The sequence below is a fragment of the Eubalaena glacialis genome, chromosome 17 (genome assembly GCF_028564815.1).
Source record: "Eubalaena glacialis isolate mEubGla1 chromosome 17, mEubGla1.1.hap2.+ XY, whole genome shotgun sequence".
NCBI classification, from domain to species: domain Eukaryota; kingdom Metazoa; phylum Chordata; class Mammalia; order Artiodactyla; family Balaenidae; genus Eubalaena; species Eubalaena glacialis.
In genome coordinates, this window is record NC_083732.1 from 73,192,431 (window position 1) to 73,216,668 (window position 24,238).

Genomic DNA, 24,238 nt, shown 5'->3' on the forward strand with positions numbered 1-24,238 from the left:
GAGATGATAAAAGTACCTACACTTTACAGGGTTAATGGAAGGCTAAAAGGTGTTAGTGCACATAATTGCATGAAACATTTTCACTATTTGAATCCTTGTTCCTTTGCTTTATTTCTTGTGAGAAGGAGAACAGGTAGGAAGGAGAACCGTCTTAAAACTGACCAAATGCTGATCAGTTTGGAATCAAGACATCAGATCTGGGTGTCTTCCTCTAACACCTAGAGGATGGAAACTATTCATAGTCTTAGCAACAAGTTTCCAGATCTTCCCGGGCTTGACTCCAAACAGCCTGCACTGGGTTGCTGGGCACAGTGACCTCCCAGAAGCGGCAGAGTCTTGATGAAATAACATGAACATCTCATCAAGAAGGTCTCTTATTTTCATCCCTTTTGGACTGGAATAAGGGCTCAGCTGAAGACTAGACAGGTCTGGTCACGGGCTCAGCTCAGAGCTTCTAACCTACAAGAGGCCTGGGTTTTTTATCAGGTCAGTTGGGACGGCCAGCCCTGCATCTGCCCAGATGACAGGTGAATGATCCAGGCCTCAAGGGGGCTTGAATGTCATCGCTCTGGCTGAGCCTTCGCAATCATCTGACTCAATGACATGGCACCGAGAAGCACAACCCAGGAAAAAGAAAATAAAAACCCAACCAACTAACACCCACAGCGGGTAAATTCCCTCCTACTTCTGATCCTAAAACCCAAACAGCTGCTACCCCCCAGGTGGAACCACTGACAAAAACACACAAGGGAGCTTAGAGGGAAAAACAACCACCAACCAACTAAAAAGAATCAGTGACTTGAAGGTCATGGTTTGACTTCCTTGCTTTACTACCTTCATCATTAATATTTTGCTAAAGCTCATTAAAAAATTATTTTTTTTCAACATAGCGTTTAAAATGGGAAGCAACTGAGCCAAACAGGTAGTTTCAAGCTTTAAGTGAACCTGGGACTGAATATTGTTACTACATGCGGGTGGGGGAAGGGGGTCACGAGGAAGTAGTTCTGGGGTGCTTTGAACTCATCCAGTTTTGAGGCTTAAACCAAGAATGGCTTAGGGTCACCTAGAGTCAGCTAAAGCCGGGCAAGAAGAACAGTGAGAACAATCACAGGTGCACAGAGTTTTTAAAACAAGCCAAGGTGCTTTACAACTTGCTTTCTGCTGAATTCTCTGTTGCTGATCTTACTGCCAGAGCCTGTGCTGCCTGCACTGTGGCCCATGTGAGGTATTACGGCGGCCCCTGTCTGCGGGGGCCAGTCTCAGGGACATCCATATGGATGGATCCATCCTATGTGGCTCTCAGTATCCATATAGGAACCTGCAGTACATCGGGGGAGGGGGGAGTTGAAGAATCCATTTTCTGCTTTCCTTAAAATCCCCAGGGTCCTAAAAAGTTTTTTTTTTTTTTTTTTTTTTTTGGTGGGGCGGGGAACTACTTCAAGACAACCTGAAAAGACAATTCAACTTGAGAGTCTGGATAATCTACAGAGACTTACCCGTACAACGTAGTTAAATCTTCTGGAATCCAGAATGGCAGTTGAGAAGTCCAGCCTGTTGAAGGCTTCCCCCAAAGTGCAATATCCATGGCGCTGAATGTGAAAACAGGGGGTGCAGAGGTCATTTTCCAGAAAAATCTGCCTGGACCCTGCTGACAAGCTTGGTGGCTGTGTTAGGTAACCTATGGCCATCTGCTGCTTTCCTGTGCCATGATCAGCCCTTTCTGGGCCCCTGGGCCCCTGGCGCCCTGCCCCACCATGAGCCACAAAGATGGGTAGTACAGCCAACAGCTGCTTTAGTCAGTGACTAAAGTCGTGACGTGTACCATTTGGGCCCTTTTTCTCTGCACGCACTTGTACTTGCCTGTCAAGGAAAGGTTGGGAGCTGGGTATGTGATGTGTCTTGGTCACTGTAACATACTCCTGGGGGAAGAATTAGCCCCATGTGTGTCAACTCTGTCTGCCACATCTCTAGTGCTTTTCTCTCTGTGATCATCAGAAGCGTTTTTAAGGCTTCATGAGGAAGCCAAAGAAGTTTTGGTCTTTCCTCTGTGAACACACAAGGCACTGGGTGTAGAGAGCCCTGACTCAGTCCCAGCTCTGCTCCTAGTACCTGGGTGGTCTCGGGTGTATCCCTGGCCCTCTCAGGGCCTCAAGTCACAGAGCGAACTAGATGTTCTCCAAGGTCCCTGACAGCAATAGAAATTCTATCAATCTGTCATACTGCCTGTATCCTAGTTATCTGAGCAAATGCCTGTGCAGCGGGAAAATGTACATAAAAGGGTTTTATAAAGTGCCATGCAAATTTAGATATTACAGTGTCTTGTTCTCTTCTGCATCTAGCTCATGCAGCCTCACACTGGGTGAGCACGAAAACTTCTCCTGTATTTAGTGATTAACCCTTCCAGGGCTAAAATGAATTGAGTTGAAGTCTAAAAGAGGTCTTAGAACAAAAGGGAGGCACTGTCCTGAGGGAAAGGCTAGAGCTTTATAATAGTGTGTTTGAGATGGGAATATTAATCTTTATAAAGCATTTCTACATACATCATCTCACTGAATGATTGGGGAGCCCACCTAGTGACTTTTGCATCTCTCTCTGTAGCCCCAAACTCTGATGCCTGGCTAGGTAGTGGGCTGCAGGCCTCCACCACCCACATCCAAGAAGACAGTCATGATGTGAAGTAGTTTCCCAGTCTCGCCCCTACCCTGTCAGGGGAGGCATAAAGCTAAGCATACTCCTTAATAAACTGATGGGTGCTCACCTCTTTAGTACTTCCTTTGTGAACATAGATCCATTTTTCTTGGTGGAAATCTACAAAGACAAAATAAAAACAACCCAAAACCCCACAGCTTTAAAATTTATAACATGCCCAAGATTTTAAACTTGTTTTGTTTTCATTTATTCCAAAGTATAAAAAAGTTTTGACAAAAAAGTACAAAGACTCTACTGACAATCTAAGGGGAGGCAAATGCCTAACTTCTGCAGTGTATAAATACTGGAGTTGTAATTTACTTTGTCAGAAGCACTTCAAGTCTTTGATACTCAGATTGATTATACCAAAGCTCCAAATTAAAGAAAAAAATCTAATACCCAAGTACGAGTTTGTGTTAAATGCCAAGCTTACAAGTTAAACAAGGCCATAAAAAGTAGAAATAAAACAGATAATATGAAGAAACCATGCAGTACAGATGGAATAAACTAAAGATCTGTAATTCCTGCTTATTAATAGAACTTTATACTCTCTGTTCATATTTACATCCAGCATCTAGAAATGTTACTAGTATTTATACAAGGGAAGAGGGAGAAACAAATCTATGTTCAAAGCCTCAAAACACAGTTCCAAACGAAAGCACACACTAGAACTGGTTCAGCTGACCATACCACTGAATAGTAACTAAATTAACTATGTCAAATATAAGTGACAAGCAGGGAAAAAACACCCCAACTAGCAACTGACTTATAAACACGACTGTAAAGAATACATTAATCTCACTCATAAAATGCACAGCCAGGTTTCTGAGTGCAAAGATCCGGGTAACCTCTGTGAATGACACAGTCAACATGAAAGCGGATGCCAAACATGTGAGGTGTGATTTGTTCCCCTGCCAAAACCCAATCATAATGATATTCAAACAGCTTTCTTCTCAAGTTCACAACAAACGGCTTACATTGAGTTTTGGTTTTGCTATTCAGCATGTCCTTCTTTCTCTTCTTGGCTGCAACATCATAGTTCAGGCTGTTGAAAAGATTCTCCTTATTGTATACTTCCTTGCTGCAGTAACTAGGAATAACAGACAAGAGGGGATGAGCTCTAACAACTAGACTTTAACATGAGCTGTTTCTATAAATAGCTTACTGTGTTATAAAACACAAACATACATGCTCCTCAAACAAAACAATGAAATAACCACTCAAAAGAAGTCTCTATGGGCCCAGTCTTCCCTCTTCGGGGATGAAATAGTGTCACATCTCTGTGGAAGGCAGGGACGGGGGCTTCTGCTTCTTTTGAATTCCCAACAGTGTCCGCCATTGTATTTGACACACAGCCCTGCACTCTTTAGGAGCCGTGCAGGGTACAACAACATTATTTTAAGCAAAAATGATGAATGGATGGGGAGGGAGGGAGGGAGGGAGGGAGAGGAATGGTTACTGGTATCACTATAATACACAATACTTGCATTTTGCAAAAACATCCACCCCAAGCTGCTTTTCAAAAAAACCGCTTTATGGAGATATAATTCACATACCATACAATTCACCTATTTACAGTGTACCCAAGCTGCTTTTAACTAGCATGCTCCCCTTGTGTCTTTAAAACATTTACAAAAATCTGACTGACAGACTGTATTTCTAGGAGATGTTTAGTGTACAGTACTAGTTGTTTAGGTTTTATATAATTCCTTGACTAACACTAGGCATCATGCTGTGAGGTGAAGACCTTGAGTCCTAAATGAAACAAGCTGTATTTACAACTCATACATTTATAAGAGCTGAAAAGACAGAACTGGCCAATTCACAGGTCACTAAAGATGTGCAGTTCAACTTGGGTCAGGGGCATATTTCCTTCAGTAAGCTGAGCTGAGCTGTCATTTGGGGGGCTGACTGAGTTCTATTCTATTATGCAATGGGATTTCAGAGTAAATCTCTGAAGAGCTTCCACAGAAGGAATGCAGGAGAAATACTGAGGTACAATGAGAAGATAGGTTCCCCGATCCCCCCAACCCCCGTGGGCATGCGCCAGGCAGGATTTATAATGCCAACCAGTAAAACATCAATTAGGGTTTGTTTCCCCTTACATCAGCCATATATTAGAGGCCTTTAATTTTCTGAGTTCTTCTGCTGAATTTAAAATATGATTTAATTTATATCTTTTTTGGACCTACATCTGTTGGATAAGATGAGGTACACCTGCACTTCTCCATTGTATGGATATTATGTAAAAGAAAAAAGAGGGGTTGAGACAGTTTCCAGTATCCTGTTGCTACAATGGTCTCTCCAGTAGCACTTCAATAAGTACAATAAGTATCTTGCTAACATGCTTACACGTGACATTACCAACAATATACTCAGTGTTTCTGGACCCATAGGGATAGGCTTGATAGATAATCAGTCATTTGTTAATCTTGCCTCAGAAGGCCATGCTTAATACCATTTACTGAGTTTCCTAATATCATTAGCCTTCTCCTTTTCATTGAGGGAAACAGGATATTTTTAGGTTTCAGGAGCGATTACTGCAGAAATGCGCTCTCGTAGAGGCACTTTCTTAAGTGAGCCCAGGGTGAATGTTTTGGGTCCAGCTTTGTGTCACACGTGAGTGTGTTTGTCTGCCTGCACAGCTATAGAGGCACAAAACCACCGACCAATCAGTTGACTTGCACCAAGGTCAGCAGGAAAAGGGGCAGAAGAAAGGGAGAGCAGAACTCTGAGCCCTTAGAGCTAATTTAAGAAATTTCAATCAATGCTGAGGAGAAGGGAGAACGATGGAAAGTCACTTGATTGGTCCATGATGTACCAAAGCTGAGAACAGCTTTAGAAAACAAAGATAGGCCATTTTGTGTAAAAATACCACACGAAGCCTTATTTTTAAAGGAAACTCGCACATGCACCATGAACAAAAGCCTACAGCCTGAGTTCCACATAGAGAGAACCATAAAATGAAGCTGCCTTATTCTCTATCACACATTTAAGGTTTAGCAGAACGTTTTCGGAGCTTGGGCCATAGATTGTGACCATTCCTTAGCAATGTTAAATATTTATATTTCATCTTATTCTTTTCTAATTGAAAACATTCCTCAAAGGAATTTGAGCACTTGCTTTCCTCACAGAAACAACAATAACCTGCTTTAAGCCCAAGTGACTCATTTCCAAAGCTAGTTTAAGAAGAATTTGACATAATTGATGATGCTCTCCCACTGGAGAACGTAGAAAAGCTTTAACCGAAGAGAAACCCTGCACTTTTCACTTAGACAATAGGTTTTGGACTTCAGAGGTAGGGCCTGGAAGGAAGGGCTATGGGGTTTATTTGTGTTGCCTGCTTATATGTTTTCCTTTAAGCAATAATATATTTCAGTTAGAGGCTATTTTGAGAGTTCAATTATGTCCATTTCAAGGAAATGCAAAGCCAGTGGAAAATTACAACTGAAATTTTGAACAAGAAAAGCCACCACCATTTAGGAACCACATTTTTTTTTTTTCAAATAAGCAAAACCATTTAAAGAGGCTGCTTTCTTCATTAAATTCAATAATAACCAGAAAGTTGCTATATTATAGTCAGTTCTTACTAACCTTGATTTTTATAGGCACAGGCCTAGAATAAGAAAAAAGACCTCGTCCAGCCGTGTACTGTCATCACACACATACGAAGATACTTAAAGACAACTTTAGAAAAAGTGAAAGATTTCAAAATAAGCCCATTTGGCAGCAGAGATAAAGGGAGGGAAGGAAAAAAAAAAAAGCCCTATTTCTCATTTCATTTGTAATAACAGGCCATTTAAGAAAGCTGTGGCCTACCCCAAAGGGCTTAGTTGTAGATTAAGGCCAATGAGTTCTATGCTAATTTGCTCCAATACATACCCAATTTGTCAAGCTCACATGGCTAGTAACCAGATTGTTCTGGCAAAACAAACAGCCTAGTGTATGTAGCTCTTAGAACAGTGCCTTGCACACAGTAAGCACTCATAAAATCTTAACTATTGTTTTTATTTGCTTATGCACTAACTCATCCAGGGCACTGAAGTAAACTTCCTGCTTCCTGGTTCAGCCTTAGCTGTACTGGAAAGCAACATTGGAGTTTTCAACTGCAGGCTTGCAGAAGAGTGGCCCAGGCTCAGGGAGCTGAGATTACTCATCCTGGAGGTGGGCTGGGGCGGGATTGGAGGTTGTTGGTGAGGAAGACTGCATGCGAGGTGGCTCAACCATCACTTCCTTGAAGCATTCTTGGATCACTCCAATTCATGCCGAACTCTTTCCTCGAATGTAACACTTGCCATTCCTCTTCCATCTCATGTAGTTTCAACTTTTTCGCAAGGGGCCCTGCTTGAAGCTTATCTGAAATCCTCCCATGATCTCAGTTCAGGGCACTTAGCTGTGATGGGGTTTTGTAACATTCTGCTGCTGGAAGAGGACAGGGCCCTGGACCACAGAGAGAATGGCCAGCAGAGTCCAGAGAAGGTACGCTGGGCAGACAAACTGTGGTCAACACAAAAACACTGTCCCCAGGCTGCACTACACCAAGTGCACCCTCATCCCTCTCTCCTGTTCAGGCAGCTCACAGAATGGTAGGTGGAATCAGAGTAAGTGCATGAGGCCCCTGCAGGCCTCTGTTTTACATCCACCAGCTCCCTCCCTTTCAAAAGGGCCTGCCTTCTTTGCTCCTAACAGGGGAGGTATTCAACTTCACCTGAGTAGGCAGGCGCTCAGCCCAAACCTGACATCACAGGGAAACATCACCAAGACTGAAAACAGTGGGGATATTCGAGACTACAAACCCAGGTCTCAGAAGGCCAACTGCTTTTAAGAAGTTGGCAGACTTCTCATGCTAAGTAGGGAAGGAATTGTTTACAATTGCTGGGGGAAAAAAACACTCTGCAAACAAACAGCCAGCTGCTTTGCTAGGAGCTACCAAATGATTCCTCAAATGACTCATCAAAGAGCCACAGGTGGTCACTATATTGATCACCGTTTGTGATGATGGTGGTGGTGACAGTTCTAGCTCAGAAAGCGTGAAAATGGAGGAAAGAAAGGCGATTCAAGAAGGGGAGAGGGGGTGGGAAGCTACCTGATTCCAGCCTGGGTTAAACTTTTGTGGTAAGGTAAAACTTCTCCAGGTCTGTGGAGGGAGAGGCACCACTATTTACTTGGAAATAGGAGTGATACCCGCTTATCTCCTGGAGCAGATACAGTGTGAATGTTTATGCGAACCAGAGGCTCTGCATTTTGAGCCTCTCCTGCTGAACCCCATGGTCTGTTTCCTGCTGAGGAGCATCCTACAGTTGTATCTGGGTGGGCCACTGTGACACAGCTCAGCAGATCATGACTGCACCTCCCTAGAAAGAATCCAAACTGTTACACAAAAATAAAGCACTAAAATATTAGATCCTCATTTCTTAGGAATGAGGAGGAAGGAAGGAAGTTTCTACTCTACTAAAATAAAAATAAGCTTTTAGTCTAGGGAGAATAATTTAGGCCTAATTGGTAACTAGAGTCCCTTAAAGGAGTCTAGTGACAGCAGTTGGTCTTTTTATTTTCCTGTAAATTATCTGGTTTTCCATAAATAAGATTTCTTTATAGTGCTCCCCAAACACCCCAGGAACTGCTTCAAAGTGTCTTTAACATAAAGGTCAATGTGCTCTTGTCTCTCCTGGCAGACGCACAAGATTAAATATTTTTTTCCCATTGGAAGACAAAAGGTGATGCTTTACAAATCACAAACAGGTGTGGGGCTCTGGAGGTCAGGACGTGGCAATAACGATTTTTCCTTGATAGTTTTCGTGTGAGTGCCAGGGGCTCAGCCAAACAACCACTGGTAAATCTGAGTGGGAAGCTGGCCCAGGTACAGAACTCTCCACTGAAGTCAATTTAAGGGCTGGGGGTGTGGAGCAGTGGTTTTCAGCAAAGGCCCGGGATAAAGGCACCCAAGGGTAAGCGGTCTGCACTGATACCCTCTGGGCCAAATGGCAGCGATCCGGAAGCCATCTGTGGAGATCATGACTGACGGACTCGAGACCACCTAACTCATTAGTCGCTGCTTCCCTGTGTTATTAACCAAGCGGAGCATCAGGCACGGTGGACCTCGGATTTTCCACCAGACTGACAGAGCTCAGGTGGAACTTGAGTCCAGAGGCTCACCCAAGCCAGGTGGGTTTTCTGCAGGTGATAGGCATCACTTGAAATGGGGGCGCACTCACTATACACAGAAAACTGACCGAAAGGGCCACGGAGAAAACAGGTGCAAAGACGCCGTCCTTCCAGAAGTAGAAGGCTTGTGGGATCCATGCCCCGCCTCCCTTCCCTCCTCCGCGGCTGTGTGTCTGAGTCCTTACCATGGCTCCGCAAGTCCGCCCGCAAGCGCTGGTGCCCCAGGGACCATCTGGCCGCCCCTTCCTGGTTACTCATCCTCTCTGCCCACTCTGTGGTCGCCTGTGCGTGGGAAGAGCCTGGAGGTGCTCCGGACGGGACCCGTGTGCAATCCCGTCTCCAGACTTGTGCTCGGAGCCCCGCCACCCCAGAGCGAAAGCTGTGCAGCCCACTCGCCGGCGCCCCGACCCGCAAACCGCGCGATACCGGTGTCCTTTAAGGCAGGGGACCCCTGAAGTTGTGTGTTTAAGCTTTAGCGTTTGGGGACTAGATCCGCGTTTGTCGTCAGATTCTCAGAGGGACACGGGGTTCTGTAAAGGGTCGTGCCCACTTGGAGACTCTGACCTTGAACCATAAGAGAAACCAAATACCCCGAATCCCGTGCTCTGGCGACCTCTGCAGAAACCCGGGCAATTCACTTCCATCCTTCTGGTCAGGGGCTCCCTCCTCACCCTGTTCCAGCCCGGCCTGCGTCCCAGTCACCCGACCCGCTCCCGGAGACCAACAGGGTCAGTTCTGCGCAGCTGAAATTAGTGGCTATCCCCTCACCTGCTGAGGTCGCTCACGAAGCTGCCGCTCTTCTCATCCAGGAAGCGCTTCCAGCCATCGGCCGTCTTCACCCAGCTCTGCCCGGGGGACCGCCAGTCCTGCCCGAGGAATGGCATGGCACTGCCAACGGACGCGACGGATGGACGCGACGGACTGATGGACGGGACTGGCCCGGCGGCCTTGGGGACGCGCCGCCCTGGGCGGATGCTCGGGGTGCCGGGGCCGGTGAGGGCGCGGCTGCAGGGAACCCGAGTGGAGGGTTGCGGGATCGGGGGTGCGGAGCGGGGTACCTGCGCTCGCGGGGGGCGCTGTGGAGGGTCGCCGGGCGCGCGGGGCTCGCTGGAGTGCTGCGCTGCTCTCCCGGCCGCCGTATTTATCCCGGGCCGCTGGCCGCGGCTCTTTGTTGCCGGAAGAGGCGCCTGCTCTTAGCCCGGCCCCCCCAGCCCGGAGGCCACGTGGCTTTGTTTATAGGCTCGGCTTGTTTTCCGAGGCGCCCTCGGCTCCTGGTCTTCTGGCTGTTGCACAACCGCCCGCTGGTGGAAACTTGAAGCCGCGCCGCGGGGCAGGGGCTCCCACTGCCCCTTCGCCTCTGGCCCTTCTGCGCTCCCACCCCGCCCCCAGGGCGCAGCTTCTGCAGCCGCGAGAGCGAGGCCGGGCACTCGGGAAACTGCGCCCCGTCCTCCTGCAGCTCCCGGCCTGGCGAGGTGCAGGGAGGAGGAGGCCCGAGTGGCGTCTGGATCGCTGCGGGGCGGCGGGTGGGAAGAAAGGACGGCACCCTTCCCAACCGCGAGCTGTCACAATCGAGCCCCGCGATCCAGAGCACCCCTGCAGGAGCCGGGGCCCGGCACAGCGCGGCCCGGAGCCGGGTAGGAGGGCGCAGCCTCCTTGGCCTCTCTCGCTGCCTAGACCCGCTCTTGGGCGAAGGAGGGGACCCACCGCGAGGCGGGAATGGGGCGGGGGGACAGCCCCCCCACCTCACCCTGCCCCAGGACTGTTAAAGAGTCGGCTGTCAGGCCTGTCTCCGAGGTGGCAAAGGGAGGAGAAGGAGGCCAGGCGGCAGCTAGTCCCCGCGCTGTGGGAGTGGAGAGCAGGGACAGTCCTCCACCCCACTGTGGGCACCCTAAGCGAGCAGCGCTGGCGCCTGGCCCGGGTCTAGGGCGCCGGGGAATGGGATTTTATTACGAAGAACCGCGAAGCCCCTTTCCCCTTCCTGCTGTTCGGCATCCTCTGGGCTATTAGGCTGTCCTGGGAAAATAATCAAGCCAGGAGTTTTGTTTTAGTTTTGGTGAGCGTTTAGGGAGAGGGGCCCAGAATGCTCCTCCTCCCGACTGCTGGGGACTAAAGGAAGTTCGGTAAAAGTCCACAGTGAGGAGGCGATGCCCGGGAGTCCGAGGCCCTCACAGACCTGAGTTTATTAACCTAATCCTTGAAACCGCGGTGGCGGGGCGGGGGGGGGGGGGGGTGGTGGTGGTGGTGCTGGAGGGGGGCCCAGTGTGGCAGCTCTGGTTTTCCAGATGAGGGCACCGAGGGCCCCTGAGAAGGGTTAAACCAGTGACTTACTCAGGGTCACACCAGTGACTTACTCAGGGTCACAAGGCTAGTTTCTTCACAATCCACAGTACAATCTGAAATTATCCTGTTTGCTTTTTGGTAACAAGCTACCACTCTCTGCAGAATGTAATCTCCAGGAGAGATCAACAGTCTTGTTTTGGGAGTATCCCAGCTCCAGCACCTTGCAAGGCCTAGAGTAGGCCTTAGATAACTATTTGTCCAATGAGTAGGTGAATACATACGGGAAGCTGCTGACATCAGGGTATCTTCTTGTTCTTGATGACTTCTAGTTATGATGCTTTACAGTCTGTTCCATTTGTCAATTAGATTGCAAAGAGTGGTCACAGCAGAGTAAAATCTGCATGCTTAAAAATTAGCTTGCACTTGATTCCTTGATTCTTCCACACCCCTTCCTCTGCAGCCATCAACATTGTCCCACCGACTCTGCAATCTTTAAGGCTCAGAGTAGACAAAGAAATTGTGTGTGCCTTGGGAGGGTACATGTTGGAGGGGAAAGGAGGTGTTTTTAGTAAAGTCTGTTTTCAAGTAGCCAGAGTTTTCTTATTCAGGTTTTCCACCATAAATAATTTATTAGCATAGTAATAGTAAAAATATCTTATAAAAACACTGCAGAAGGTCCCAAATAAATGATAGTCACCATGATCATGCTGACAGATAAGACAGTGTTGGGTCTGGCCTTTGTTGGAGAGAATTGATACCTGTAAGGGAGCATAATTAAGAGATGTGATTATTAAAGATGCATGCTAGTTACATGTCAGCAAACTACATCTCTGTAGAAACTATAGAAGTCAGAAGATTTGAATTCTATTTCTGCTAGAGCAACATACTGTCTGTCTGACCTGCATGAATGACAAATTCTGGAGGCACAATTTCCTCAGCTGTCAAGAAAGAGTAGAGCCTATAAATGCCTACCTTTCAGGATTGTTTAGAAAGTGTGTTAAATAGGATTATTGTTACCAGTTCTTTCCTCTTTGGTAGCGTAGTGCACTCACATGGCCCATGGCCTCTTAGTAATATGTAACTCCCTGATTCTTTTTTTAAAATTGAAGTATTGTTGACTTACAATATTATATTAGTTTCAGTGTAGTGATTCAGTGTTTTTATAGATTATACTCCATTTAAAGTTATTATAAAATAATGGCTGTAATTCCCTGTGCTGTACAATATATCCTTGTTGCATATCTATTTTGTATATAGTAGTTTCTGTCTCTTAATCCCCTACCCATATCTTGGCCCCTCCCTCCCCACTAATATCTATTATTTTGTTCTCTGAGTCTGTTTCTGTTTTGCTGTATACTGTATATTCATTTTTATTTTTTAGATTTCACATATAAGTGATAACGTAAAATATTTGTCTTTGACTTATTTCACTAAGCATACTACTTTCTAGGTCTATCCACCTTTCTGCAAATGGCAGAATTTTATTCTTTTTTATGGCTGAGTAACATTCCATTTGTGTGTGTGTGTGTGTGTGTATCACATCTTCTTTATCCATTTGTCTGCTGATGGACACTTGGGTTGCTTCCATATCTTGGCTATCGTAAATAGTGCTGCTATGAACATTGGTGTGCATGTACCTTTTCAAATTAGTGTTTTCATTGTTTTGGATATATTGCCAGGAGTGGGATTGCTGGATCATATGGTAACTCTATTTTTTAGTTTTTTGAGGAACCTCCATACTATTTTCCATAGTGGCTGCACCAGTTTACAGTCCCACTAACATTGTACATCCACAACCTCACCAACATTTGTTATTTGTAGACTTTTAGATAATAGCCATTCTGACAGTTGTGAGTGATATCTTATTGTTGTTTTGATTTACATGTCTCTAATAGTTAGTGATGTTGAGCATCTTTTCATGTTAGCCATCTGTATGTCTTCTTTGGAAAAATGTCTATTCAGGTCTGCCCATTTTTTAATCAGGTTGTTTGTTTTTTTGATATTGAGTTGTATAAACTGTTTATATATATATTTTGGATATTAACCCCTTGTCAATTGTATCATTTGCAAATATTTTCTCCCACTCAATAGGTTGTCTTTTTATTTTGTTGATGGTTTCCTTTGCTGTGAAAAAGCTTTTAAGTTTAATTAGGTCCCATTTGTTTATTTTTACTTTTATTTCTTTTGCCTTAGGAGATAGATACGAAAAATATTGTTACCATTTATGTCAAAGAGTGTTCTGCCTATGTTCTCTTCTAGAAGTTTTATGGTTTCAGGTCTTATATCTTTAATTTTGAGCTCATTTTTGTATATGGCATGAGGAAATGTTCTTTTCTCATTCTTTTACATGTAGCTATCCAGTTTTCCCAGCACCACTTATTATTGAAGAGACTGTCTTTTCTCCATTGTATATTCTTGCCTCCTTTGTTGTACATTAATTGACCATAGGTACATAGGCTTATTTCTGGGCTCTCTATTCTGTTCCATTGATCTATGTGTCTGTTTTTTTGCCAGTACTATGATGTTTTGATTACTGTAGCTTTGTAGTATAGTCCAAAATTGGTACTTCCCTGATTCTTGACATTAGCCTTGGCCATGTAACTTGCTTTGGCCAATGGGATGCTAGTGGATATGATGTGAGCAGAGAATATAGAGGATATGATGTGTGTGCTTGTCTGATTGGGCTAGTCCTCTTGTGCTTCTATCAGCACCCTGGCAAGAGCATACCTGGGGTAGCCACTGCTCCTCAAACTTTGGTCCTAGGATGTGACACATGGAGCAAACACTCCAGTTGTCCTACAGTTATGTTAGCAAGAAATAAATGTTTATTATCGAATGCTACTGAGATTATTGTCATCTTTTATTACACAGAATTATTGTGTCAATAGCTGACTACTACAAAGGGTTAAGTAGATAAAAGTTTGTGAAAGTTTTAATTTGAAAGATTCAAGATTCAAGCACAAGTAGGAAATCACAATTTTTGGGTCCTTGTCTTTTTGGGTAAGAACTAATCTCAGGAAGCCTCAGTGTTTGTCTCTAGTCCTTTGGCTTTCTCCTCCTTCTCAAAAAAAAAAAATGTGGCTATCATATCTTAGCTCAGCCTTTACTGAAGTATGAGTGACTGCTTTAGATTTCCCACACCATTAAAAATCCAACTTGACACTTCTTCCAACACATGGTTTCTAACTAGGAAGCCTTGTAATGCTGAGCCCTTCAAGATAAAGAATGTGCTAGGCCATGTCTAGACCAGTTACCTTCACATTAGATGTTGACTTGACTTTCCAAAGCCTCTGGAATTGGAATCCTTATCATGGCTGAGCATTTGAGAACCACAAAGACAAAATATCAGTGTAATGGCTTTGGACTCAAGATATAGAGGCAGAAGGATACTCTGAGAATTTCACAAGGCACAGACTGGGGAGGACAAGCGAGGCCTGATGGTTTGAGCAATGCACAGGATAGTTTGGCCATGAGTTCCATTGCACAGATACCGAGCCTCTGCCACTCCTGAACAGCTTTGTGCAACAGATTGACCAGATCACATGCTGGGTATTTGATTATTTACATGTGCTTCTCCCCTATGGGACTGTGAGCTCCTTGTTGTCAGGGCTGTGTCTTAGTGGTTTAGTCGTCACAGTGCCTAGCATGGTGCTTGGTACATGACAGATAAACCATAAATAACACAATAAATGTTGAACTACTGTGGGATGCTGTTAGTCCCATGTCTTTACCTATTGACATATTATTTCTAAGGACATCGCAGAATAGGGAGGTGGGAGAGTTCAGATATGCAGTCCTGCCCTGCATATCTGAATTCTCCAAAAATGGTGCCTTACCAGTTGGTGAGACAAATAGAGAAGGTGGTCAAAATCCTAGAAAAAGATGTTTTAATGTGCTTGTTACCTTGACGGCAGATATTAGCCATGCTAAAGATGTGTGCCAGGCACTTTGCAAACATAATCCTGTTTAACGCTCCTCACAAAAGCCTGTGAGCTAAGTATCATTATTCCCATTTTATAGATGAGGAGACTGAGGCTCAGAAAAGTTAAATAGCTTGCCTAGGATAACTCAGCTAGTATGTGGTGGAACCCAGGCTGGTACCCAAGTCTACCTTCAACCCCAACTGGAGCCAGATTGACTGGGTTCAAATCATAGTTCCCTACTTAAATAGCTGTGTGACCTTGGGCAAGTTACTTAACCTCTCTGTGCTCCTTTTCCCTCATTTGTGAAATGCGAGTGATGACAGTACCTACCTTGGAGGGTATTGTGAGATTGAAGTAACATGTATAAAGGTACCTATAACAGTGCTAACATCAGTAGTAGTTATTCTTATTTATCTTTATGCAAAACTTGCTTAAGTCCATTTATGTCTTCCCCACCAAATTTTAAGTTTTGAGGGCATGGAGCCCAGCTCACTTAGCTAATTTCCAGATATGGGAAAATGTGTCTATTGGAGCAAACTGTACAATGAAATGATAGTTTACATATTATTATTTGTTGCACTTGAACTATGGAAGTGGGCTTTATTCTGTTCCAAAGACTACATTTTCAAAGGTAAAGCTGACAAAATTTTAGCCTGGCTGCTACCTCATAAGGCTGTTTAGAGAAATTGTTTGTAGAAAGGACTGTGAAAAACTTGATAAGTATAATAAATATGATAAATACGTTTCTAATCCAAAACGACATTTGTTTATAGCTTTGGCCGAGGGACTGACTACTTCTCACTGAAATGTAATGATATTTTGTTTTTTCATAGTTTCTCTTTCTAAAAAGGTATTTTTTGGTGTGAAAAATACTTAACAGCAGTAGTTGTAAGTTAAAAATAACTTTAGCTTGTTGGGTTGGGCGGGGACTGCAATCAACCAAATCTGTTGGCTCACCCTGTTCAAGTCAGAGTAAATTTGATAAAGGAGGAGCTAGTGTATTCGCAACCTGCTAGTGCTGTCACGAGGAATGTTTAATGCCACAGCAATTTGCATATGACCTTGTGCCCTAGCTGTCTAGGGTAGGGCATCCTTGAAACAGTGTGAAATACGTCCGTTAGTTGTGTTTGAGCAGGAACTGCCAGCTGTGTGTTATTTCTGGGTCTCTGGCTGCCAGGAGTCCTGCCAACTAAATTAAAATCAGTCAGACACATGTCACTGAGAATATTCTCATTACTTTAATGAGAATCATTTGCTATTCCTCAAATGGGGGCCTGGTTCTGTTTCTGAGAGAGGGTCAAGGACATTTTGCTATAATCCTCCTCCTTTTATAGCTCAATGGCTCAATTTTAATGAAAATTCTTTTTTTTCTTTTGATAAGTAGCAAAAAGGATTTGGAGACAAAACTACTAACTTTTGTATAATATAGGGAAATGAATAGAACCACAACATTTACACCAATAGCCCAGACTTCTAGTGTTTTTTTTTTAAATCCACAGATTTAAAAATGTGAATGTTAAATTTGTTATATTAAATTTTTGTTACATTTGTTATCGATGTAAAGCTTTAAATACAGTATTAGTTCCTGAAATTGGTTAAAACTAGCCTATCTATAATTCTTCAAATGGTATCTTGAATGGTTGAGTAGCAAATTTTAATTCTGAGATTTCTCATATGCAAAAATAGCTCAGACTGAAATTCATCTAGACATTGTGTCTTGTGGTTTACTTACTTATATTATCACTCACATTCACATAACTTTGAAAAATGGTGTTTTATTCCCAGTTTACAGGTGAAGAGACTGAGGCTCAGGTATGTTAACCACTTACTCGAAAGTCTGCTTATAAAAATCAGAACAAACTTTTAGAGGTTACCTAGTCCAATTCTAAAGAAGAAAAACTCACTCAGGAACACAGAGCTGGTTAGTAGCAGTCCTGGGAATTGGGTACCATGAGACCAAACCAATAAGGTTAGAATATTCCATTAACCTTTTCTACTGACCAATGTCCCTGAGAAAAGTAAATTTCAAAGTAAAATTCAAACACTTTGATTCACACGTTCCAATGATTGGATTTTATCAGCACTTCTCATCAGTGAGTTTGGTCCAAAGAATAGAAGAAAAACAGTAACAGGTATTTGAGCCCTTAAAGAGACTCCTCTTCAAAGTCAACGAGGATCCTTAGAGAAACAGAAGATTTGAAAAATCAGGTGCCTTGTAAGTCCTTACCTGACCATCAGATTGAATGCAGATCTACAGTTTGTTGTATTTTGACAAATTGTGATCACTGCATATTTGGACTTGTCAACCCTAGTTATTGGAGAAGAAGTTTGTGAGTCATGTTAAGTGTGTTTCCTCATATGGGTCAGCTACTGATTTGGCAAATCCTGGAGAAGTCACTTAACCTGGTGTTCTGAATTTGGTGTTCAGTTTTCACATTTATGTACATGTACATGTTATAGAGATCGTTAAATGATTCTATGACATCATTGGTTGAAAGGTGATCAATAACAATAATTACAAATTTTCATCGGGAAATAGAAAAACAATTCTCTCCTGTCTTTTCTTGGGTAATTTGTATATCTCTGCCTGTCTTAGCCATTATTTTCCCCAGATAGCTGAAGTCTATAAGTGGATACTGTTCACTGATGTATGCCCGATAGCGGGCACATATGAAGTCTCCATGTATGTGGAATTGAATTTCTAAGTTGTAGCCTAGAAATTGTGGTCTATGACCTAAAAACCATTTTACTGTTTGTCTCAGGTTATTCGATAAAAATAAAAATAAAATGAACCCACGATTTCTTTTAAACAACAGTACATTCATTTCAGGAAGAAGAAAGTAATTTAAAAAGAAGTACAGAATGTTCATCTTCTTTCCCATTCTGACTACTGCCTGAGAAATTCAGTCCCTTAAGGGACTTAATATTTTCAACCAGAATTTACTGTTGATAGTAATTTAAGAAATAATTTAGTCTTTTAAACATCTGCTTTGCTAAAAATGGTATTCCATAAAAGCTTTTGCTAAACATCTTCAAATTGTGTGTTTATTGAAGAGATGGCACATAAATTAGATTGTTTCTCTCTTCTGTCAACTAAGCAAAAGGAGTGGTTATCTTTCGTTCTGTTTTTGATCATTTTACAGGCTGTAAAGTTTATTATAGAACGTCATTCATTCATTGTCTCAGCAGGGATATATCACACCCTTGCTATGTTCCTGGTCCTCTTCTGTCTAAAGCAGCTTAGGGAACACAGAGATGAACATTGACCCTCAGGGGTGTAGAGGCCATGGGGAGAGAGAGACACATAAATATGTCCTCCTAAAGCTATGTGATGTGTGCAGTGAGAGAGGTTTGCACAGAGGTCATTGGGACACACACAAGGATAAAGCACCTAAGTCAACCTGGAACAGTCAGGCAAGGCTTCCTGGAGTTGCTCTTGAGCTGGGTCTTAAAGGATGAGTAAGAACTGATGAAGCAAATGGAGATAAAGATGGGAGTGGGGTGGCCACCCAGGTGGAGGAGACAGATGGACCAATGACAAGAGGAGGGGAACAGCACTGGGTGCGGTGAAGGTCAGAATGTGAGGCAGGGACTGAGGAGGGCTGGGGATGAAGAGGTTGCGGGCAGACAGCAGAGGGCTCAGTGAGGATTGTGGGAAAGCCTGGGCTTGATCTGAAGCGGTGGGAGCCACGGAAGAGCTGTAAGCAGGGGAATCACATGGGTCAATTTTGCTGTAGGTACTTCTCTCTTGGGTGTCAGAGGGGTGAATGGAAGAAGCACAAGGACAGGAGACAGGACACAAGTTAGAGGATGTTGCTGTTTCCAGACAGCAGCTGATGAGCATCAGAGCCAAGAGAGAGGCAGCGGGGGTGTGAGGAGAAGAGGGACTTGAGATGTGTGTAGGAGGCAAACACTGCAGGATTTGGCGATCGGTTGGATGCAAAGGATGAAGTCAGGGAAGCACCAAGGAGGGCTCTCAAGATTCTAGCTTAGGTGAAAGGAGAAGTGAATGGTTGGATGGAAGGCTGAGGACTAGAGTCTCATTGTTTGCGTGAGGCCTCACTTTCACTGGTTTTAGGGCCGAGAACAGAGCAAACTCTGTATTTCCTCTGCCTGGGGGGAGGTCGCCTGTGTTTCTGGAAGGACTTCTTCCTAATTGCCCAGACCTGCCCAGAAGGAGGCAGGAACTCTATTTGGAACAACATTTAGAGGGACCCTTCTCTTTTGCCCTCTTGTATCTGATCCATCTGAGATGGTTTTTCTCTGCCAGTGGTTACAGCACACAGCCCTGTAACCATGAGATGAAATGTTCCATTTTCAGGCCTTAAAAAATGTTACAAAATATATGTAGTGCTCTTTCTCACTACAAATAAGTTATAACAAACTTTCTTTTAAACGAGTAAGCCAAGGATTGTAAATTGCCTAAAACCAAGTGAATGAATGTCTGTTGAAAATTTGTTGTGTGTATATATTTACCATCCAGTTAGTAGCACCCTCCCGCTAGCCCCCTGATTTAGGAGGAGGCCCCACTGTGTCTTGGTGGGAGGTAGTGCTTATTTCCAGATACAGAACCTAAGGGGACCAGATTTTCTTGCTCCCTGCTATGGTCAGGCCAGGGACAGGCATTGACTTAGACTTGACTGATCATACTCTCCCGGGGAACGATGGAAGGAAGTTGGTGGTTCCTCACTGGAAGGCATTCCTGGCCAGCATCACTGGAAGGGGTGCTGACTCAGGTGGTCCTTGTTGCAGCAGCTTTGCATGGTCCTTGCTGTCTGGTCCTCTTGGGCTGTCTTGGTTCCCACCTGTTTTCCACATCTGTTTCTTCAGCCTCTTTCCAATGCTATGGACCCTGATAGTCTGATTTCTGTTGCTTGCAAACAACAATCTTGACAGTATGGAACTCCCATGCGGGAAAGTTATTCAAAGACTGGGTCACACACAAATACACATTCTCCCCTCCACCCTTCTCTCCTCTAACCCTCTACAGTCTCATGTGCTTACGTGTATAACTTGGGCCAAGGGTTGAGTTAGACCAGAGGATGATTTGTAAGTATTAGGGCTTACCAAAAGAAATCATCTGCTGAGAAAACTGGACTCAAGCCCAGACAGGGGATTTTGGCTTGCACAAAACTGGCAGATTTAGAAACATTGAGACAGAGAAGAATGCTGAGCTGGCCATGTGTGAAAGTAAAAGATGAGGAATTGAAAAGCTGAGAGCTGTAGATTTTTATTATAAATCTATGCCATGTGCATCATCAGGGCAGCAAGGCTGAGGCAGAGAAAATTCAACTGGTATTGTTCTATAAATTTCCCTAAGGTACATGTTTTGTTATAAACAGTTTCTAAAATGGATGCTTCAGATGTGGAATTTAGTTTGAAGGCAGGAGGGAGGGAGGAATGTTTATTGAATGTGTATTGTGTGCCTGACTTTTTATCTACATTAGTTTATTTAATTCACCACAAAACCTGCAAGGTAGGTATAATATCCCTATTTTATTCACAAGGAAACTGCATAGTTAGAATCTCACAGGTCATATGGGGCAGAGCTGGGATTTGAATCTGGGACTTTTGACTCTAAAACTCATGTGCTTTCCTATGACACCATTCCGCCTCCTGAAGTTTACAGGAAACCAGCAGGGAGGATAAAACAGAGAGTAGGCTGCTAGACCTTAGGAAGAGAATTCTTCTTCCATGTAAAGGAGAATCGGGACCAGAGACATAGCTGACTGGTTTTTAACACAGCTTCCATGTGGACTCTGAAGGGACCTCAATTGCCTTGGTGTCCTACACCATCTCACCTCTAAATAACCAAGGAACTCACGTTATGGCAGAGGAAGTACAGCACTGGCCTCTTGTTGACAAAAATTAGCTGATACTACTGTGTGACCCACCACTCAGAAGCTTAACAGAACTGTAGAATGACCTAAAGACCACTGGGAAATAATGTCCTTAAAGTTTGGGGCTTCTGTCCTGTGAAATACAGTAAATACAGTGTTTCCCCCATATCCAAAATACAAGGCCGTGGAACCAAGGGGGAGGTGGGAGTAACCCCATCTCATTTTTAGACTATTACACCTAACAACCCACTTAGAGTGTTTTGGCTTCCCATCCCTGAAATCCCTGGTTGGTGAGTTTAGAGGTCCTGGTTTCCACCAGGGACCACAGGCATAGTTCTATTAGAGCTGAAGCTGAAAGTGTCCCTGGCCATTTGAGGCTCCTCATGCCACTGGACCAACAAGCAGATGGAAGCTTACTGTGTTGACTGGGGGGGTCGATCCTTATCATCAAGGAAAATTAGGTTACTGCTACCCAACAAAGGCAAAAAAATAAACATATCCAGAGCCCAGAAGACTCACTGGGTCACTTCTTAGCACTCTCATATACAGTAATAATGGTTAGTGAAAAACCATGACAACCCAGTGAATATTGAGTCAATAAGGGCTCTAATCCTATGGAAATAAAAGGTTGACTCATCCTATCAAGTAAATAAAACTCTAGTCATCTGCAGTGCTGAGAGTAGGGAGAAGGTGGATTGGGTGGTGGAAGGAGGAGGCTTGGTTGTTGATTTCAGTCCCTTGATTAGCAGGGGACCGAAAGGTGTGGATGGTAGTTGTTATACATGTCTTATCTAATCAATTACAGTTTCCTTTTTCTGCTTGCCTTTCTGCTACCTCACGTGAAGGGTGTGTTACAATTTAGGTTCCAAGTGACAGTGTGACTGAATTGACATCTCCTTTCCACGACAGGGCAGTTTATGGAATTTGGTGTCTCAGTAATGCTGGGGATGAGAGTTTCTTCAACCGAGTGAGGGGCAAGATGGATGCTGAGAGAATGCAACAGGGTGGATCATGCAGGGGACTCCCAGCATCCCTCCCCTTGCCTCCCCTCAGTCCATGTGCTGTCCTTCTCTAGACCTAGGGCTGAGCCCTACAGATCACCTTACCTGGGCTCCCTTGCCCTCTGGTTTCCATTTTGGTTTGGTCAATGGAAGTTACGGGCAAAAAAATTAGAGGGTGGGAGGAGAGAAGTCAGAGTATTTCTTCCTCACTCCCTCTTTGCTTTGGCACCATCAGCTCGACCCTTCCATGACTTTGATTCCTGCCAGGCAGCTCTTCCGCCCTGATTTCAGTTCTCATTGGGTTCTGCAGAGTTGCTTTTCTCCCCTTGCCCTTGAAGACCCAGAGCTAGCAACAGCTTCCTGCTGCCCTCATCTCTTGAAGGCTCCCTTAACTCTATCCACACCTCCGTAACTGATCCCTTCATTAAAACCTCTTAAATTAAACCATTTGAGCAGAGTTTTGTAACCTGCTGGGTCCCTGTGATACACATTGGGAGCTGATTTCATTTTACTGAAGCATAACATTTTCATTTTATTCATTTTATTGAAGCAGTCTTCATTTTCTCAAAGGATATGTAGTAGTGTTTCTTGAAAAAGAGTTTCTACAATATTTAAATCAATTTGATCTACAAGTGTTTGATTTACATGCAGCCATGCCAGGAATAATACAAAATAATTATATGGCCATTCTTCACCTTGCTCTTCTGCACTTACCGATGTATGTTAGAGATACACATCAGTAAACACAGAGCTGCCTTATGCCTTGAGCAAGTCTTATTCCATTGCGGACACACGACAATATATTTCATTGACCCCCCGTTAACAGCTGGTTTCCAGTCCTCTCTGACCATGCCACGGTAATTAACCTGAATATACACCCTTTCCCCACTTACCAAAATATTTGTTGGATAAATTCCTGGGAGGATAATTCCCAAGTCAAAGGGTATAGGAATTTTAAATTTGACAGGGATGTCCAAATGTTATCCAGAGAGGCTTAATCAACGTGCACCCCATCAGCAGTGTGCCAGGGTGTGGGGCCATTATTAAGTACAATAAGGGTCAGTTGAACACAAGCACTGCGATACCATGACAGTCGATCTGATGATAACCCTGACGGCTACTAGGTGACTAAGGGATGGAATGCGCTGGACAAAGGGATGATTCACATCCCAGGCAGGATGGAGCAGGATGATGCAAGATTTCATCACGCTGCTCAGAACGTGCGATTTAAACCTCATTACTTGCTTATTTCTGGAATTTTCCATTTAATATTTTCGGATGGAGGTTGGCCTCGGGTCACTGAAACCGAAGAAAGTAAAAGCGTGGATAAGAGGGGACTACCGTGATATGAAAAGTCAGCAGAATTAAACAGCACGAAATGATGGGGTGGATGTGTGTTGTTTTGGGACTCTTAAATCCATCGCCCTCCTTCTTTTGGCAACAGCACGCCGTCCTTGATACTTAACTTACCTGTGTTGTATGGGGCTGCCTCACCTACAGGTGACAGGGTGGGCGCTTGGCCCAGGTGAAGCATTTCTCCACAGGACAGGGTTGGGGGCTTGACAAAACCAACCCGGAATCTTACAGATAGCACAGTTTCCTGTGACAAGCACAAAGGGTACAATCTCAGCAAAGTGGACCAGGAAGTTTCAGGCTGGAGGATGCACTGGGAGGACTGCTTCTTTTTTTTTTTTTTAAATAAAGTTTTTTTTTTTTTAATTTATTTTTTGGCTGCGTTGGGTCTTTGTTGCTGCGCGCGGGCTTTCTCTAGTTGCGAGCGGGGGCTACTCTTGGTTGCGGTGTGCGGGCTTCTCATTGCGGTGGCTTCTCTTGTTGTGGAGCACAGGCTCTATAGGCACACGGGCTTCAGTAGTTGCGGTGCGTGGGCTCAGTAGTTGTGGCTCAAGGGCTCTAAGCGCAGGCTCAGTAGTCGTGGCACATAGGCTTAGTTGCTCCACGGCACGTGGGATCTTCCTGGACCAGGGATCAAACCCGTGTCGCCTGCATTGGCAGGCGGCTTCTTAACTACTGTGCCACCAGGGAAGTCCCAAGGGAGAACTGCTTCTTTAGGTCACCCCATTTCCTCCTAGGAGATACATTTGGATTTGTGGTGATGAGCTTCTGCCTGTCCAGGGTGAGGTCTGGTTGAAACTCCTGTAGCATCATTTAATATGATTGCAAAAAGTGCCTTTGTCAGGGTATGTCATCTGGATCTGAAATCTAGGTCCTGGGAACAATTTCTTACAGGGTCACCAGCACCATCTTGTTATACAGTTGCTAGGTTATATATCTTGTTATACAGTTGCTTATATGTTTGTCATCTATGTATCAATCATCTTTT

At 44.2% G+C, this 24,238-nt stretch overlaps 1 protein-coding gene across 1 annotated transcript in view; it reads right to left on the reverse strand.

Moving 5' to 3' along the window:
• FBXO32 (F-box protein 32) overlaps positions 1-10,033 on the reverse strand; it is a 29,061-nt gene extending 19,028 nt beyond the window's left edge. Inside the window, exons 1-4 of the mRNA XM_061172281.1 lie at positions 9,622-10,033; positions 3,666-3,778; positions 2,759-2,808; positions 1,497-1,589 (exon numbers count right to left, since the gene is read on the reverse strand). Of these exons, the coding sequence (XP_061028264.1) occupies positions 1,497-1,589; positions 2,759-2,808; positions 3,666-3,778; positions 9,622-9,737 (372 nt within the window). The 5' untranslated portion in view covers positions 9,738-10,033. The remainder of the gene's footprint in view (positions 1-1,496; positions 1,590-2,758; positions 2,809-3,665; positions 3,779-9,621) is intronic.
• Between the last annotated feature and the right edge of the window lie 14,205 nt (positions 10,034-24,238).